Source organism: Thamnophis sirtalis, unplaced genomic scaffold, assembly GCF_051295495.1.
Source record: "Thamnophis sirtalis isolate CommonGarterSnake01/CBP01778 unplaced genomic scaffold, rThaSir2_p1.2 scaffold_2, whole genome shotgun sequence".
NCBI lineage: Eukaryota > Metazoa > Chordata > Lepidosauria > Squamata > Natricidae > Thamnophis > Thamnophis sirtalis.
This window is the reverse complement of record NW_028261382.1, coordinates 34,946,040-34,965,912: the sequence shown is the minus strand read 5'-3', so window position 1 is coordinate 34,965,912 and position 19,873 is coordinate 34,946,040. Positions and strand designations below refer to the sequence as shown.

The 19,873-nt window shown below is 42.4% G+C and overlaps 1 protein-coding gene across 4 annotated transcripts in view; it reads right to left on the bottom strand.

Annotated features, from left to right (window-relative positions):
• RALGPS1 (Ral GEF with PH domain and SH3 binding motif 1) overlaps nt 1–19,873 on the bottom strand; it is a 123,697-nt gene that overhangs the window by 68,446 nt on the left and 35,378 nt on the right. For all 4 annotated transcript variants that reach the window (XM_087704744.1, XM_087704741.1, XM_087704745.1 and 1 more), the window contains exons 6-9: nt 15,923–16,006; nt 14,441–14,530; nt 12,936–13,028; nt 4,865–4,991 (exon numbers count right to left, since the gene is read on the bottom strand). In XM_087704744.1, the coding sequence (XP_087560870.1) occupies nt 4,865–4,991; nt 12,936–13,028; nt 14,441–14,530; nt 15,923–16,006 (394 nt within the window). The remainder of the gene's footprint in view (nt 1–4,864; nt 4,992–12,935; nt 13,029–14,440; nt 14,531–15,922; nt 16,007–19,873) is intronic.

Here is a 19,873-nt window from a genome sequence, read left to right as displayed (position 1 = left end):
AGATACAGAGATAAATAGAAATAATAGATAGATGGCAAATAGATGATAGAAATGAATAATTACATTACCTAATCAATGGAATAACAGTGGTTATCTGTCTGTCTGTCTGTTCTATCTATCTATCCATCCATCCATCCATCCATCCATCCATCCATCCATCCATCCATCCATCCATCCATCCAGTCTTTGTTATCATGTCTGTCCATCCCACCTTCCATATCCATCCATCCATCCATCCATCCATCCATCCATCCATCCATCCAGTCTTCTTTATCATGTCTGTCCATCCCACCTTCCATATCCATCCATCCATCTATCCATCCATCATCTTCTTTATCATGTCTGCCCATCCCTCCTTCCATCTCCATCCATCCATCCAGTCTTCTTTATCATGTCTGCCCATCCCTCCTTCCATCTATATCCATCCATCCATCCATCCATCCATCCATCCATCCATCCATCCATCCATCCATCCATCCAGTCTTCTTTATCATGTCTGTCCATCTATTTACATCTATCATCTATCTATCTATCTATCTGTCTGTCTGTCTGTCTGTCTGTCTGTCTATCTATCATCTATCATCTATCCATCCATCCATCCATCCAGTCTTCTTTATCATGTCTGTCCATCTATTTACATCTATCATCTATCTATCTATCTATCATCTATCTATCTATCTATCATCTATCTATCTATCTATCTATCTATCATCTATCAATCTATCTATCTATCTATCTATCTATCTATCTATCTATCTATCTATCTATCTATCATCTGTCTGTCTGTCTGTCTATCTATCTATCATCTATCCATCCATCCATCCATCCATCCATCCATCCAGTCTTCTTTATCATGTCTGTCCATCTATTTACATCTATCATCTATCTATCTATCTATCTATCTATCTATCTATCTATCTATCTATCTATCTATCTATCATCTATCTATCTATCTATCTATTCTATCTATCATCTATCTATCTATCTATCTATCTATCTATCATCTATCTATCTATCTATCTATCTATCTATCTATCTATCATCTATCTATCATCTATCATCTATCTATCATCTATCTATCATCTATCTATCTATCTATCTATCTATCTATCTATCTATCTATCTATCTATCTATCTATCTATCTATCCCATCTATCCATCCATCCATCCATCCATCCATCCATCCATCCATCCATCCATCCATCCATCCATCCATCCATCCATCGTGAAAAACCTCCCGGCATGATTTTTTAAAATAAAGCAGAAAGATTGCGGCTTCCTTAAAGCCACACAATTTGTGCCGCCCTCAACTACAAGTGAACCTTGATCGAGCCAAATGCTTCCCCGCCCTTTTGTCTCCTCCAACTGTAAAAATTGCAGGCCGAGAAGACGCTTTATGAAAAAAAAAAAAAGAATCCTTTGATGTTGCTGCGACTATTTCATTAATTCCAGACCTCTCCGTTCCTCCCTCCAAGACGTGCCATCTTAAAACTGTAGCAACTACTGGCTTGCACTGTGATTCTTGGAAACGATCTGCGGAGCTCTCGGCCCTGCTTTTTCAAATAACTGGAGGAGGCAGCTGCCAACTTTTTAAGTGAAAAATGATATTAAAAGCAAAGTTCGCTAAGACAAACAAACAAGCCCTCAAAAACAAAATGAGTGGCAGAGCAGGGCTTTGTCTCCCCACCCCCCCCCGCGCGCGCATACCGTACAGCAAGAGGTCATGTCTCTTAGCGGATTTTGTCGGAACAAAGGCAGGCGTGCTATGTGCCACGGGGCTTTTAAAGGGATGAGCTGATCTCTGGATCTGGAGAGGTTTTTTTTTTTTTTTAATGAAGACGTTGCAATGCTAGTGAAGGGAAGGGAGGAAAGAGATTGGGGGGGGGGGGTTAAGAAAAGATTACGGGAAACCCAGGACAAAATGCTCGGCTGGCACTCGGGCGAGAGGTAAAATGTAAACTCAAAAGTCCTCAGTTTTGTCAAAGTCGAACAGAAGAAATGGAGAAACTGCAGAAATGAAGGTAGGTGAAGAATAAATCAAAATAAATGATTCTGTCTTTTGTCCTGTACCATCCCATTCTTCTTAAAACTCCAAATAATAAAGTTTATGAAGAGAACAGATACATGTCTCTACTATCTATCCATCCATCCATCCATCACCCACCCATCCTCATTATCTATCTATCTATCTATCTATCTATCTATCTATCTATCTATCTATCTATCTATCTATCTATCTATCTATCTATCTATCCATCCATCCATCCATCCATCCATCCATCCATCCATCCATCCACCCTCATTATCTATCTATCTATCTATCTATCTATCTATCTATCTATCTATCTATCTATCTATCTATCTATCTATCTATCTATCTATCTATCCATCCATCCATCCATCCATCTAATCTATCCATCCATCCATCATTATCTATCTATCTATCTATCTATCTATCTATCTATCTATCTATCATCTATCTATCTATATCTATCATCTATCTATCTATCTATCTATCTATCTATCTATCTTTTTATCATCTATCTTTCTTTCTTTTTACTATCTATCTATCTTTCTTTTTTCTATCTATCTATCTATCATCTATCTATCTATCATCTATCTATCTATCTATCTATCTATCTATCTATCATCTATCTATCTATCTATCTATCTATCTATCTATCTATCTATCTATCTATCTATCTATCTATCTATCTATCTATCTATCGCCTTCCCCAGACTCCAGGATTGGCCCAGGTTCTTCCCCAACCTCCTCACTGTCAGAATCTGCTGCCAGCTCCACTGGTGAGCCACAACAGAATCTAAGAGAGAGCTACAAAGCAAATTCTTTGCAAACAAGATCAAATGTTTCTTTCCATTTAGACTCAGGTGGAAAGCAAATCTCTTAATTCGAGCACTGAACCATGAATTTGAGGATTTTATCTGCCTTTCATAAATCCAAGGAAGCATGTCTTAAAATTACTCAGAAAAGCACAAAATAAACACAGACACTTATGTCATGTTAGCATCACATACGGGACAAACAGCAGAAGCGCCAAGAACATGGCCCCTTGGCCCATTTTCAAACAATAAATTCAAATGACTTGGACTAAATGGATAATATAAGCTTTAAATCATTCAATTAAATCTTTCAACCAGACCAGAGCATTACGGAGAAAGTACTCAAGAAACCTTATCCCAAAATACATTTTTAGCAGTGTTCCAATATCTCAGGGGCTGCCACAAAGAAGAGGGAGTCAAACTATTTTCCAAGGCACCTGAGAGCAGGACAAGAAGCAACGGGTGGAAACTAATCAAGGAGAGAAGCAACCGAGAATTAAAGAGAAATTTAGTACAATTAATCAGTGGAACAGAAGTTGCCTCCAGAAGCTGCGAATGCTCCAACACTGGACGTTTTTAAGAAGAGATTGGACAGCCATTTGTCTGAAATGTTATAGAGTTTCCTGCCTAGGCAGGGGGCTGGACTAGAAGACCTCCAAGGTCCCTTCCAACTCTGCTATCCTATCCTATCATCCATTCCATTCCATTCCATATTCTATTCTATTATCTACTTTATTCTATTCTATTCTCTATTCTATTCTCTATTCTATTCTCTATTCTATTCTCTATTCTATTCTCTATTCTATTCTATTCTATTATCTATTCTATTCTATTCTCTATTCTATTCTATTCTCTATTCTATTCTATTCAATTCCCTTCCCTATTCTATTATCTATTCTATTATCTATTCTATTCTATTCCATTCCCTTCCCTATTCTATTATCTATTCTATTATCTATTCTATTCTATTCCCTATTCTATTATCTATTCTATTCTATTTTATTATCTATTCTATTCCATATTCTATCTATTATCTATTCTATTCTATTCCATTCCCTATTCTATTATCTATTCTATTATCTATTCTATTATCTATTCTATCATCTATTCTATCATCTATTCTATTCTATTCCATTCCATTCCCTATTCTATTATCTATTCTATTATCTATTCTATTACCTATTCTATTATCTATTCTATTATCTATTCTATTATCTATTCTATTCTATTCTATTCTATTCTATTCCATTACCTTCCCTATTCTATTATCTATTCTATTCTATTCTATTCCATTCCACTCTACTCCACTCCCTATTCTCTTCTCTTCTACATTTACTGGGATATTTCGCAAAGAGCCTTACTGTAGAGAATTTTCCATGTCTTTTCAGGGTTCCAGGTAATACACCCATAGCAAGCAGAACTTCGAGGCAAGTAGGTTCCTCAAAGAACAGGTTTATTGAATATATCATATTGGCACAGTTCTGGTGAAAACCAACTCTAATTAAAAGTAAAAGTCCCCCCCCTTCCCCAATCAATCAGTCACATGGTCCAATCAAGGCAGTGTTCAGTGGCTTGGAAACTTCACCCCTCCTCTGGCCAGCCACCTGTGGGAATGTCCTTGGTTCTCAAGGGGAAACTATTGTGCTTTGACCACGTAACCTCAGCTGTCTCTATTTCCCCCTCCCTACCCCTCCTCACCAGTGTGGCAATGCTGAAGCCTCCAAGATGCCCTCGGTCAGGCCAGCTTCAGAGTTGCCATGTCTGGATGAGAACGCTTATAGACTTTGGAAAAGTTTGGGGAGTCCTCAGAATATTTCACGGCTTGTGGGAGTTGTTCCTTCCTCACACGAGAGACGGGTGTTGCCAGTGTGTGAAAATTAAAACAACAAACAACCTACCTCATTGACTTGAAGTAGGTTGCATTCAGAAAGTTCAGACTTGTCTATTATTCAGAAGAAGTGAGTTACCGAAGATGTTTTTTCCGTGCAGATAAGAGGGAAAATAAAATAGTTTCCACACTTACCCAAATAAGGAATGCAGGGCACCATCTTCAAGCAGCGGATGTACTCTCGCATCCTCTTGTAATTGTCTTCCTTCGACATTAAGTAGTCCAGCTTCTCAAAAGTGGTTTTGTCCTTGCGATTCAAAAGCTGAAGACAAAATAAATCAAAAGAAGGGGGAATAAGGTTTACAGCTTAGAAAGGGTTCACATATAGGAAAACACTGTTGCGCCACAGTAGCGCAGTGGTCAGAGTGCGGTACTGCAGGCTACTTCTGCTGACTGCCGGCTGCCTGCAATTTGGCAGTTCGAATCTCACCAGGCTCAAGGTTGACTCAGGCTTCCGTCCTTCCGAGGTGAGTCAAATGAGGACCCAGATTATTGCAAAACCGCTTAGAGAGGGATGGAAAGCACTGTAAAGCGGTATATAAGTCTAAGTGCTATTGTCATTTTTGCCTGCATTATTTTCTTTCTTAGAAAATATATTAAGAGTAGTATAAAGCCACCAAGAGATTTAGAATAGCATGTCGGAGTGTGAGAGCTGACCGTTCACACGTTATGACCGTTGCGGTGGTCTGACCCAAATTTAGATGCTCGGCAACTGACTCACATTTACGACGGTTGCAGCATCCCGTAACCCCCATTTGTGACCTTTTTTGGATTCATTTCACAACCGTTATCACTAACTTAACAACGGCAAACCACCGTGGAGAGAAACATCGTAAAACGGAGCAAAGTTCATTTCACAACTGTCTCATTTCGCAACAGAAAATGTTGGGCCTCCGCAGTGGTCGTAAGTCAAGGACTAGCTGTGCTTTTGTTTTCCTTTGTAGGGCAGAGTCAGAAATCAAGGTGGGGGGAACTCAACCCACCAGATGCCTTGAAAACTTTCCTGTTGAGCTACATACCCGATCAATCAAAATTGGCAGTCTCTTATTGCTGCACACATGTTCAAAAGCTTGAGAAACATCCCATGTGCTCCTAGTTAAGCAACGCCTTTCCCTGATTCAATGCTCTTTTCCAACTGGAGAAGAAGCAGAAAAGTCATGATTGTTGCTTTCTGACTTAAAAGGACGCCCAACTTAATTTTGGGAAATGCTTGAAAGGGTGCCATTTTCGTCCCTCGTTCCCAAAGGATGACACACACACAATTCAGCTCCTTGTCGCTAATAACGGAGGCAGAAGATTTTTTTATTGTATTGAGAGGGAGTAATGAGATGGGAAAAGGTCCAGTAATGGATGGACTTTTTGCAGATTAGCAAACCTTACTGAAAGGTGGCTCAGTGGCTAAGACACTGAGCTTGTCGATCAGAAAGGTCGGCAGTTTAGCGGTTTGAATCCCTAGCGCCACCTAACAGAGTGAGCTCCCGTGACTTGTCCCAGGTTCTGCCAACCTAGCAGTTGGAAAGCACGTAAAAAATGCAAGTAGGAAAATAGGGACCAGCTTTGGTGGGAAGATAACAGTGTTCCATGCGTCTTCAGCATCGAGTCATGCCGGCCACATGACTTCGGGCAGCGGTGGCTCTTTGGGTTTGAAACGGAGATGAGCACTGCCCCTAGAGTCGGGAACGACTAGCACAGATGTAACCTTTACCTTACTGAATTTTCAATGGACTCCCACTGATGTTAGGGAATGTTTATCCAAGGGAGCAAAGTTCCTTTAGAATAGTTCTAAACAGCGTTCATTGCTTTTTTTAAAATAATAATAATAAAAGACCTGGGAGCCAAAGGAGAAAGAGGGTCCAGTGGGGCAGGAAAAAAACAAATAGAGATTTATTAGTTTCCACCCATTGCTTCTTGTCGTGCCTTCTAGTGCTTCGGAGAATAGTTTGACTCCCTCTTCTTTGGGGCAACCCCTGAGATATTGAAACCCTGCTATCATGTCTCCCCTAGTCCTTCTTTTCATTAAACTAGACATTCCCAGTTCCTGCAACCGTTCTTCCTATGTTTCAGCCTCCAGTCCCCTAATCCTCTTTGTTGCTCTTCTCTGCACTCTTTCTAGAGTCTCCATATCTTTTCTACATCGTGGCGACCAAAACTGGATGCCGTATTCCAAGTGTGGCCTTCCCAAGGCCTTATAAAGTGGTATTAACACTTCATGTGATCTTGATTCTATCCCTCTGTTGATGCAGCCTAGAACTGTGTTGGCTTTTTTGGCAGCTGCTGCACACGGCTGGCTATTCACTTCCATGATAAATCTAAATCCCCTCTAAACGCTGTAGGAAGCCTGATGGAAAATGTTAAACGATCCGTTGTAGCGAAGATGCTATTAGCTCTCCATTCTCTATAATTAAGGCAATCGTTCACTGGATTCCAGATGTGAAGGAAAGAACTCCATCTTATTATGCTTGGAAAGCCTATCTCTTAAAAAAAAATAAGCACCCTACTCTGGTGTCATAAGAATGGAATGTTTCCGACGAGCCACAGTTAAAAAAAGACAATTCTTTCTCCCCCAAAAGCTGTAATCAAATGTTAAGTTCAAACATGCTTGAACGGTTCAGAGATCTTGGCTTTTTAAGGCCAGTTCTCCACCACATAAGCATGTGAGGGACATCAGCGGACATATCTACATCTGGATTAAGCCAATTCTCAAAAGGACAACTAGCACTTTAAAAAAAACAAATTTAAAAAGAACCGAGAAAGCAAAGACACGTAAATAGATCTTGAAACACAACTATGTTAAAACACTAGTCGATAACCCGGCATTGCCCTGGGTATTTATATATAGGGGGGAAATGTCCGGACCATTCTAATGTTGGATTTTCCCCCTTACCAGACAGAGCTCCCTCGTGGAGTCCTGTAAAACCATTACCATGGCAACTCACTGCGCTGTAAAGTAGAAACCATTTTACGGCAGTACAGTAGAAGCCATTTGAAGGCACAACAGGCTGTATCTTAACAGAACATACACTCCGGGGGTTGTTAGGGATGTCTTATCCCTCCACAGTATTTGTCTCCAGAGAGTAAGTCATCTGTATACCAAGTTTGGTTGAAATTGCTCGAGGCGTTCCAGAGTTATGCTGGAACACACAACGTAGAGCCGTTTTTATATATATATATAGATTTCTCTCCAAAATAACATTTGTACAAAGTATGAGGGAAAAAATATTGAGAACTGAGAAATGATGACTGGTTATAACCATCGTTTTGGTGTTTTGTGCTATGAGCTCGTCATAGTTAAGTCAATCTTCCAGGCAAAACCATTTCCCATCGTTTTTATGTTTTATGGATGCCATAAGAGAAGCATCTGCCTTTCGTAACGTTTTGCAACGACGTCTAATAAAAGGAATTTAACTCGGGCTTCTTGATGCCGCATCAATTTTATTTCTGCTAGGAAAATGTTTTGCAACGACAACTCACCGCAGCTAAAAACAGAATCAATTTCTTCTTTTGCATTCATTTGTATACATTTGGAAAAATGTTCCGGGAGCCAATAACGGAATGCATTTTTGAAAAATGTTTAGGAGGACTGTCCTTTTTAAAAAGAAAAAATCCAAAAGGAATAAATGGTTGTGCTACCCCAGATGGTATAAGTAGTCCTCAACTTACGACCACAATTGAGTCCAATATTGATGTCGCTAAGTGAGAATCACACCACTGACTTTGCTTGTCAGGAAGTCGCCAAAGACCCCCGGGATGTTGCAACTGTCACGGGTACAAGTCAGTTGCCAAGCATATTGGAATTTCGATCGCAGGATCACGGGGATGCTGCAAAGGTTTTAAATGTGAAGAATGGCCATAAGTCCCTTTTTTCAGTCACGACGTAACTTTGCAATGTTGTCACTAAGCGAAGGGCAACCCGCCGTGGCTCAATTTGTTTATAAGGGTACCAATGCATTCTTTTTCTTAAAAAAAAATGCAATTAATATGATGCGATTCGCAGAAACGTTTAAGTTTACAGATGCAGGAAGTAAAATCCATTGCAGTAAAAATTGGACGATTCCATTCCAATTCCTCTTAAACTTCAAAACTCCCACGGTAGACTCCATAAACATATTCTTTATTTACTGTTTTGGATAATATTTCTTAGAACTGGAGGGGGGGAATATCTAACGCTGCAGTTTCAGTACAGAGAGTTTTGTTCTAATCCATCATTTCCTGTCTCGAGAAAATATGAAATGTGCATAAATGATCAGCAAGCTCCGAATTGCTCCCCAATCCCTCTTTACACACACACACCTTCCTGGCCTAGCAGCACATCAAACACAATTTAGCATCCTGTGAGTCATTTTGCGCACATGCAAAGTACAATAAAAATGGCCCTGCGCATGCCCGGAAGCAAGAAACATGATGACGCCTCCCGGAGAACCAGTTTGGGGGGCGTGGCAGACCTGGGTCGCTGGCGGTTCCAGCAACTCAGGCCACCCAACCACTAATGGTTCGGCCGAGTGTTGGAATGACCAGATGTCCTTCCTGTCGCCACTGCGGAGTTTTGTTCATCCTTTTATCCCTAATCCATCTTTAAAATCAACCTATCTTCTCTTATCTCTCTATTCAAATCTATCTTCTCTCTCTTTCTTTCTTTTATATCTATCTGTCTGCTTTTCTTTAACCTTAACTCTAGTTTATCTTCTATCTCTGTCTTCTGCACCTCTGTCTAATGTATCTCCAATGGTCGGGAGTGTGAAAAATAGTTGTATTGTTTTTTTTTCACGCCGTTGTAACTGTCACTAAATGAACTGCTATAAATCCAGGACTACTTGCAATGTTCCTAAATCAACATATAGGGAGGATGGATGGGTGGGTGGATGGATGGAAGAAAGGAAGGATAAAGGGAGAGAAAGAAAAAAAAGGTAGGGAGGAAGAATGACAGAAAAAAAGAAAGACAGAAGGAAGGAAGAAAGGAAGGAAAGAGAGAGAGGGAGAAAGAAAAAGAAAGAAAGAAAGAAAGAAAGAAAGAAAGAAAGAAAGAAAATTCCCACTCTGTTATGCTGCAGTGACCAAGATATTGGACTCAAGTCTCACATGTTGATTGATGATTTCCAATTTTCATCACAATACAAAAAAATAATGAGGATTAGGGGACTGGAAGCTGAAACACATGAAGAACGGTTGCAGGAACTGGGTATGCCTAGTTTAATGAAAAGAAGGACCAGGGGAGACAGGATAGCAGCCTTCCAATATCTCAGGGGCTGCCACAAAGAAGAGGGAGTCAAGCTATTCTCCAAAGCAACTGTGTTGTGTATAACAAGAACCCAGGGATGGAAAAACAGGGAAAACGGCCTCTTCCATTATTTTTATTTAATATATGTAATTATTTTTGCAATGCATTTTAATGCTGCTGGTCCCATGTATTAAATAAACTCGCTAGTCATCATTAGCCAGGATCCAAGGCCTTTACATGATTCAACCTGTATGGGCGATGGGAGTCTTGAAGTCATACTTGTCAACACAACCACATTTCTCCCACGTTACAAAGGGTGTGTTACGGATTCAAAGAAGAAAAAATGAATATTGTGGGTGTGCATAGCTAAAACAATGGCTGAGACGCTGAGCTTGTCGATCAGAAAGGTCGGCAGTTCGAATCCTGACAGATAGCAGGCCAGTCTATTCTAGACAGCTTCCAGGGATGAAGCTCCCGCAACTTCTGTTCCAGAAATTAAATTGTGAGGAGCAACTTACGTCACATAGCAGAGATTTAATTAAACGGCAGGAAGAATTTTGCAAAGCAAAAAAACAACAGTGAATAATGTTTAGTGGAAAATGTGATTTGAAAGGGGAATATATGCACGCCTTGAGCAACAGCCATCAAAAAGGGAGTTCAGTTCTGTTTATTTTCATTTATTTATGAACTACTTAAGACCTCCTCAGCGCAGTTGACTCCTTAGCAATTTTAGGAATCCCGCCTTAAATCACTGCTGCTGTTTCCACCAGCCAGTTATAAGTGTTAAAACGTAATTATGATGGATTTGTAAATACTGCAGCTCTCCAACGTCGCTTCTGTCGTAACTTTCAAAACTGAAGCAAAGGGCTCTCTTCTCTGGGAAAAACAGAGCTCAGGGAGTCCTCGACTTAACGAAAGTTCATTTAGCGACCATTTGTCATACATTTCCCCTATATAGGCTGTCCTTGACTTACGACCATTCAACAGCACTGAAGGAAGAGGAGTTACGACTCCGTTTTTCACACTTACGACCACTGCAGAATCACAAGATCAAAATTCAGAATCTTGGCAACTGACTCATGTTTACGACAGTTATGGGGTAGGGTGTTGCGTGATCCCCTTTTGCGACCTTCTGACAAGCAAACTCTACGTGGAAGCCAGATTCGCTTAACAACTGTGTTGCTAATTCAACAACGGCTGTGATTCCCTTAACGACAGTGGCAAGAAAAGTTGTAAAAGCGGGCAAAACTGACTTCACAACTGTCACGCTTAGCAACAGAAAATGCTGGGCTCAGTTGTGTTTGTAATTCAAGGACTACCTGGAAACTGTTTCTAACTCAATGAAGCGGTGGACGTGATGAGCCGGGGTCTCGAAGTCGTTAGGGACTGGATGAGCGCTAACAAACTGGTACTCAACCCGGACAAGACTGAGTGGCTGTTGTGTTTCCCTCCCAATAATTTGGCTAGTGTTCCATCACTCAGGCTGGGGGGCCAAACTTTATACCCCTCAGACAGGGTTCGCAACTTGGGAGTCCTCCTGGACCCACAGCTGACCTTTGACCACCACCTGTCGGCTGTGACCAGGGGGGCATTTGCCCAGGTTCGCCTGGTGCGCCAGTTGCGACCCTACCTGAACCGGGAGGCTCTCACAACGGTCACTCGGGCCCTTGTGACCTCTAGGCTGGAGTACTGCAATGTGCTCTACATGGGGCTGCCCTTGAAGAGCATCCGGCGACTTCAGCTAGTCCAGAATGCGGCCGCGCGAGTGATTGTGAGCGCACCGCGGTTCGCCCACATAACACCTATCCTCCGCAAGCTGCACTGGCTACCTGTCGATCTCCGGGTGCGCTTCAAGGTGCTACTTACCACCCATAAAGCCCTCCATGGTAGTGGATCTGAGTACTTGAGAGACCGCCTCCTGCCAATTACCTCCCTACGACCTATTAGATCACACAGATTAGGCCTCCTCCGAGTTCCATCCGCCAGTCAGTGTCGACTGGCAACTACGCGGAGGAGAGCCTTTTCAGTAGTAGCTCCGACCCTTTGGAACAATCTCCCCGTGGAGATTCGCACCCTCACCACTGTCCAGACCTTCCGCACAGCCCTCAAGACCTGGCTATCCGTCAGGCCTGGGGATAAAGATTCTAATCCGTCCCCACCCGAATGATGAATGAATGTTGTGTTCTATTTTTACTTATGTATTGTCTCATGTCTTGTCTTGTATTCCCCTCCCCACAAATTGTAAGCCGCCCTGAGTCCCCTCAGGGAAAAGGGCGGCCTATAAATAATAAACAAACTAAATAAAAACTAAACTAATTGTTCTGACCGAGGCTTCCGAAGAGCTTGAAGCAAACTCCTTGTCCCGACAAAATCCCCTTTTATTAATTGACCATGAATTCTGATCCTTCACATCCAGCAACGTCTTTCAAGGGAGGATTTACGGTCACAGACCTTATCTGGCTTGGAGAGCTGCCAGGCCGATATCTGCAAAACTTGGCAAGGAGTCTTGGAGAGTCACAAACCAATGGAGCGAACTAATTATCTCCTGCAAACTCTACTCCCCTTTCTCCCCTCTTTTATTCCCTCTGGGAGGGGGCATTCATCCTCCACCTGTGGCCTTACTCCCAAGTCGACCCCTGTTCTTTAGCTGTTCCCTTCGTCTGGCAACTCTGTGCATGCGCACACTGGGAAACAGGCTCCAGCTGTTCTTCTGCCTCACTGATGTCTGACTCCGAAGGCAGCTGATAGCTGGCATACGGCCCTGGCCCCCCCTTCTGCCTCCGACACAGAGCCCTCCTCAGAGCCTTCCCCAGACTCCAGGACTGGCCCATCTTCCTCCCCAACCTCCTCACTGCCCAAATCTGGCAGGTCACAAGCAGTGAAAAATAAAGTGGACTTTTTAGATACTATCCCAGGCGGGGAGATAAATTTAAGGACAGGGGAAGTTGGGATGCACAAAATAAAATAAAAACACAATTCAGAGTAACTTACGGCCCAGGTTTTGGTCAGCCTGAAAATAGGTGCACTTTGGAGAGCTGACACCACAGACATGAGTGAATGAAGGTTGTTCAGTTCTAGAAGTTTCTATGGGGAAACACAAAAGAGAGAGAGAGAGACCCAAATGCCATCGGTTTTCCATATGGGTTTGGAATGCACTGGCCCGTTCAAGAAAATAATTGCTGTTCCAGACATTTCGCTGTTCGTACTGTAAATTATAGAACAGTCAAAAACTCCCAGCCTTAACTTTGGTGCACAAAAAATAAAATTAACCAAATGTAAAGACCAGATGTCAGGAGGCAGGGGATACGGTTACATGGTTCATTTTGAACATTTTTCGAGAGAGTTTAAGCATATTAGAAAGATTCAGCACTCCGGGCTCCAGATATTTTGGCATCTCCAAGTCTTGGGTTTAAAAAAAACCCAAGGGCGGCCAGGTTCGTGGGGCAGCTGTGATGCTGAGCTGGGCTTGTTGCAGATTTTAATGGTGATTTTGGGGGGAAGCCTGCTGTTCTGTCTGCTCAGCCCACCTCGCAGGGAGTTCCTTTGAGGTGGGAGAAAAGAAAGAGAGAAATAAATTCTCGGGGACGGAAGCTGGAAGCTTTTAAAGTCTTTTTTTGGGGAGGGGGGGGGCAATGGCTCGCCAAATGAATGAAGTGATTTATACCCTGAGTGAGGAATCAGCTGGGATGGGCCATTTGGAGGTTTGGATAAAGTCTGGAGCCATTCACAATTCTGCTGACCAAATTATCCCTACAAGGGAGGGAGGGAGGGAGAAAGAAAGAGGGAGAGAAAGAAAGAAAGAAAGAAAGAAAGAAAGAAAGAAAGAAAGAAAGAAAGAGGGAGAGAGAGAAAAAAGAGGGAGGGAGAGAAAAAAGAGAGAAAGAAAGGAGGAGAGAGAGAAAGAGAGAAAGAGAGAAAGAAAGAAATGGGGAGAGAGAGAAAGAAAGGAGGCGGAAAGAGAAAGAAAGAAAGAGGGAGAAAGAGAGAAAGAAAGAACAAGAGAAAAAGAAAGAAAGAAAAAAGAAAAAAGGAAGGAAAGAGGGGAGAGAGAAAGAAAGACAGAAAGAGGCGGAGAGAGGGGGAGAAGGAAAGAAAGAAAAAGAAAGAAGGAAAGAAAGAAAGAAGGGTGAGAGAGAAAGAAAAAGAAAGAAAGATAGATATGGAGATGGATAGAGATAGATAGATAGATAGATAGATAGATAGATAGATAGATAGATAGATAGATAGATAGATAGATAGATAGATAGATATGGATGGATGGATGGATGGATGGATGGATGGATGGATGGATAGATAGATAGATAGATGGAGATGGATGGAGAGAGAGAGAGAAAGATAGATAGATATGGAGATGGATGGATGGATGGTTGGATGGATGGATGGATGGATGAATGGATAGATGGATAGATAGTTCCCAGCAGTATCAAAGTAGGCAGGGTTGATATAAAAAAAAAGATATTTCAAGAAAGAATGAAATCTGAACATCCCAAACTCACCTTTGCTATTTTCACAAAGTGGCTGAGGATCTCTGCCCTTATTTTTAAGGTCTGTGCTGTTAAAATTTCTCGTACCACCCAGAAACAGACCTAAAAAGAATAATTTTGCAGAGTTAAAACTTTTTAAACTATAATCTTTATTGTCATTGTCAAGTCAACCCCTGTTCTTTAGCTGTTTCCTTCATCTGGCAACTCTGCGCATGCGCACACTGGGAACAGCTGTTCTTCTGCCTCACTGATGTCTGACTCTGAAGGCAGCTGATAACTGGCACACGGCCCTGTCCCCCTCTCTGCCTGCGACACAGAGCCCTCATCAGAGCCTTCCCCAGACTCCAGGACTGGCCCATCTTCCTCCCCAACCTCCTCACTGTCCCAATCTGCTGGCAGGCCACAACTTACATGCGCCCTTTAATACGAGATATAAGTGCTTTGCAGCCTGGGAAAATACCAAACTCCTCCAAAGTCATAATTGTTTACGTTCACTACAACTCTCAATGTAAAGCCACCATGTTAAGCGCATAATCTGTAGAATGTAAATTCATTACAAATGGAGCTATTTCAAGTCTGTATTTATATCCCTCTGCTCATTAAAAGTAACTGTTTATTATCAGCTTCCTTTCCCCAGCTGGATTCAGCTTCACTTCAAGTTGTTGCTTTTTTCTTCTTCTCTCTTTTATCCTAGGATTTTAGTGAACTGAATGATTTTATCCCAGATCTACAGATTTCAGGACTGATTTGCATTCCTCTCCTGCAGAATTCTCCAGCACAGCCAGGAAACTTATAAACTTGTTTCAAATAAAAAAACTTACCAACATCTGTAAATTTCAAATGGAGACGGTTACGTTAAGCAAGGGAGAAAAGTGTTTTGACAACTTGTTTACAAGTGAAAGACGCTGAACTTGTCAATCAGAAAGGTTGGAAGTTCGGCTGTTCGAATCCCTAGCGCCGCATAATGGAGTGAGCTCCTGTTTACTTGTCCCAGCTTCTGCCAATCTAGCAGTTCGAAAGGACTAAAAAATGCAAGTAGAAAAATAGGGACCACCTCTGGTGGGAAGGTAACAGTGTTCCGTGCGCCTTCGGCATTGAGTCATGCCGGCCACATGACCACGGAGATGTCTTCGTCGTCATTATTTATGGGGGGGGGGGGAATATCTGACCCAAACATAATTTCTAATGTTGGATTTTCCCCCTTACCAGAGTACTGTGAAGCTGTTACCATGGCAACTCCACTGCGCTGCAGAGTAGAAACCATTTTACGGCAGTGCAGTAGAAGCCATTTTAAGGCACAACAGGCTGTGTTTTAACAGAACCCCAAGGGTTTTTAGGGGTGTCTTATCCCCATAGTATTTGTTTCCAGAGAGTAAGTCATCTGTGTTCAAGTTTGGTTGAAATTGAAATTGACACATTCCAGAGTTAGGCTGGAATACACACACACACACACACACACACACACACACACACACACACACACACTCCTGTTACCTGATTAAATCTCCTTGTAAAGGCAACAACATTAGGGGCGAGGATGTGTTTTTCTTTTTTATTCCATCCGCAACTTGCAAGTTCCTAGAAAAAATAACAGCATGGTGTTAATACCAAAAGATTTGCTCATTTTCATCCCGAAAACACAGTGTCAAAGAAAACAAATGGAAAAAAGAGATTTTTTTTAAAAAAAATCCTCAGCATTGCCCCGTAGAATTTAAAAGGGGATGCTAAAGGCACTTACGTTTAGTTAGTTATGTCTGCACTATAGACATGAGTTCTGTTTTGGCTCAGTTCCCTATTAGACAATGAAGAATCAGCTGTAAAGCTAATTACAGGAAGGGTACCGTATTTGCAGAATCCAAACCAAATGGACCATGAATATAAAACATTTGGGTGCTTCCTCCGAGCTGGGTGGTTTTCTTGCAGACATCACATTACCCAACTGGGTAACATCCTCAGTACTAGAAGGGAATGATGATGATGATGATGATGATGATGGAGGAGGAGGAGGAGGAGGAGGAGGAGGAGGAGGAGGAGGAGGAGGAGGAGGAGGAGGAGGATTGTGGTGTCCTTGGTTCTCTCTGAGCTTGATGGTTTTCTTGTAGACATTTCATTACCCAACTAGGTGACATCATCAGTGCTAGAAGGGAATGGAGTTTGAGGAAGGAGGAGGAGGAGAACTGTGGGGTCCTTGGTGCTCTCTGAGGTTGATTCTTTTCTTGCAGATGTTTCATTACCCAAACTAGGTAACATCAAACTGATCACTAGCTCTGATGATATTACTTAGTTGGGTAATGAAACGTCGGCAAGAAAACACACTCAGAGACCACCAAGGACCCCACCAAAGAAACTTTCTCTGGATTGGACCCAGCCTAAATGGATGGCCCTTCAAAAGTTGCATCACCATGGGCTTTTTCGTTTACTTCAAAGAACCTAAATTTCTACTCACAGTCAACATGTAAGGGAGGCAGCGTTTGTGTGAACGGCATCGAGTTGTTCTCCGTTAACACTATACTGCAAACTAGGGCATACAAAACCTTTGCCAGACCAATCCTCGAGTACAGCTCGCCTGCCTGGAATCCACACTGTATATCGGACATTAATACGATCGAGCGAGTCATGAGAAGAGTCCTCCACTCCTCTGCTCACAATAGAATCCCTTATGCCACCAGGCTCGAAATTTTGGGCTTGGACAATCTGGAACTACGCTGAGTAAGGTCTGACCTAAGTGTAGTACACAAAATTGTCTGCTACAACGTCCTACCTGTCAACGTCTACTTCAGCTTCAACCGCAATGATACTCGGGCAAACAATAGATACAAACTCAAAGTAAACCGCTCCAAACTCGATTGCAGAAGATACAAATTCAGCCACAGAGTGGTCAACGCCTGGAATGCTCTACCTGACTCCGTTGTTGCATCCTCAAACCCCCCACAGCTTCAACCTCAAAATGTCCACCGTGGACCTCACCCCATTCCTGAGAGGTCCGTAAAGGGGGCATGCACAAGCGCACCAGTGTGCCTACCGTCCCTGTCATACTGTCCCCATTTATTCGTACTCATTTCCTTTGTTCATGTCCTTGTTTATACTTATACCTGTTACCTTGTACATGTTTGACAAACCCAATAAAGAAATAAATTCTGAAAACCAGAGGTGGAGAACTACAGAACAAAGTCACTTCCACCATGCTTTGCACAGGCCAAGAAGCACCACTGGGAGATCGGGGACGGCTTTAAAAATCATTTCAAGCACAGAAATAAAATGTCTAATCCTTCTGGCCAGGCTTTCTGTCGACATCGCCAAGAATCAGCTCCTTCGGCTGCCTCTGACATGTCGTTTACAATCCGAAGCAACCTTCAGCTGGAAACTAGCGGGCTTTGAGGACAGATGAGGGTGCTAGCACGCTTTGCACACAATGCCACTGTGGCGTGCTTTGCACACTTCTTAGAAAAGCCACAGGTATTTCTCTGACTGGCCTCTCTCCCTTCTCTTTTGCTGTAAGGAAAACATCTCGCGGAGAAAAGAGATTTATTGCTTATATCTCTTGTTGGCCGCCAGCAGAGTTGGCAGCGGATTCGGACAGTGAGGAGGTTGGGGAGGAACCTGTGCCAGTCCTGGAGTCTGGGGAAGGCTCTGATGAGGGCTCAGTGTCGGAGGCAGAGAGGGGGCCACGGCCGTCTGACAGTTATCAGCTCCCTTCGGAGTCAGACATCAGTGAGGCAGAAGAACAGCTGGAGCCTCTTCCCAGTGTGCACATGCACAGAGTTGCCAGATGAAGGGAACAGCTGAAGATCAAGAGTCGACTTGGGAGTATGGTCACAGGGGGACGATGAATGGCCCCTCCCAGAGGAAATAAAAGAGGAGCAAAAGGGGGAGTGAAGTTTTCAGGAGACCATTAGTTCACTTAATTGGTTCGTGACTCTCCGAGGCTCCTTGCCAAGTTCTGCAGAGATCGGCCTGGCAGCTGTCCAAGCCAGATAAGGTCTGTGACCGTAAATCCTCCCTCGAAAGACTTTGCTGGAGGTGAATGAGCAGAATTCACAGTCAATTAATAAAAGGGGACAAGGAGTTTGCTTCGTGCTCTTAGGAAAACCTCGGTCAGAACAACATCCACTCCCTGAGCTAAGCAATTCCCTGCCACAAGGCAAGCTACTTAAATGAGATTATTTTTATTTAACCTACCGTGGTCTTTTTGTACTGCCAACCCTCAGCTCGGTAATATTTGTGATATAAACACTCACTAAACAAGACAAGGGTAATGTGAATAAATTTGCGGGAGCTTTTGAGTGCGCCGATGCTGAGAGCAAGCAGAAAACCGTACACGTAAAACCCATTTAGCTATTTTTCACCCTATAAAGCTCCTAATGGCTTTTCCGTTACTACGGGGCGCATCTGGAATAGAGTGGCAAACTATCTCTTTTTTTCCCCCAAACGTTTTTCTTTTATTTATTTCTGAAATGGAGATAAGGGGAACCTTCTGACAGTCGCAGAAATTAGATTTGTAGGTTTTATTAGGATGCTGTCAGGGTAACAATTCTTCTCTCTGCTTCAGTGGCAGGAAAATGCTTTACTTAATACATGTTCTCTAAGTTTAATAATAGTAGTAGCAGTAATAATAATAATAATGAGGAGGAGGAGGAGGAGGACAGATTAGTTGAAGAAGGAAGGAGAAGATCACTTTGGATTAGAAGACCTCCAAGGTCCCTTCCAACTCTGTTATTCTATTCTATTCTATTCTATTCTATTTCTATTCTATTCTATTCTATTCTATTCTATTCTATTCTATTTCTATTCTATTCTATTCTATTCTATTCTATTCAACCATGGTATTAACTTGGCAACCTACCTCTGCATGAACACCAGACACAAACAGAAAAGCTGTATTTTTAGGTACCTACCACCTGGTCTTAAGTCTCATTACGCTAGGAAACAGATACGAGATTGCATTTAATTTTCTTACAGCAATGTGAAAGAAATGAGGATTGGCATATAACCTGAGAATCTAACACAGTAATAATATTTGAGTCAATGAACACGAGAACTTCACGGGTATTTCGCATTTTGTTGTTGTTAGTTGCAAAGTCGTGTCCGACCCATCGCAACCCCATGGACCACATTCCTCCAGGCCTTCCTGTCCTCTACCATCCTCTGGAGTCCATTGAAGCTCACGCTGGCTGCTTTGGTGACTCTATCCAGCCACCTCTTTCTCTGCCGTCTTCTTTTGCCCTCCATCATTCCCAGCATGAGGCTCTTCTCCAGGGAGTCCTTCCTTCTCATTAGGTGGCCAAAGTCTTTGAGTTTCCTCTTCAGGATCTGGCCTTCTAAAGAGCAGTCAGGTTGATCTCCTCTAGGACTGACCGGTTGGATGGCCTTGCATGATTAAACTATTAATTAGCAACCTCTTCCTTTCCATATATATGAAAGTGAATTTTCAGTTTCTAGTGGTTC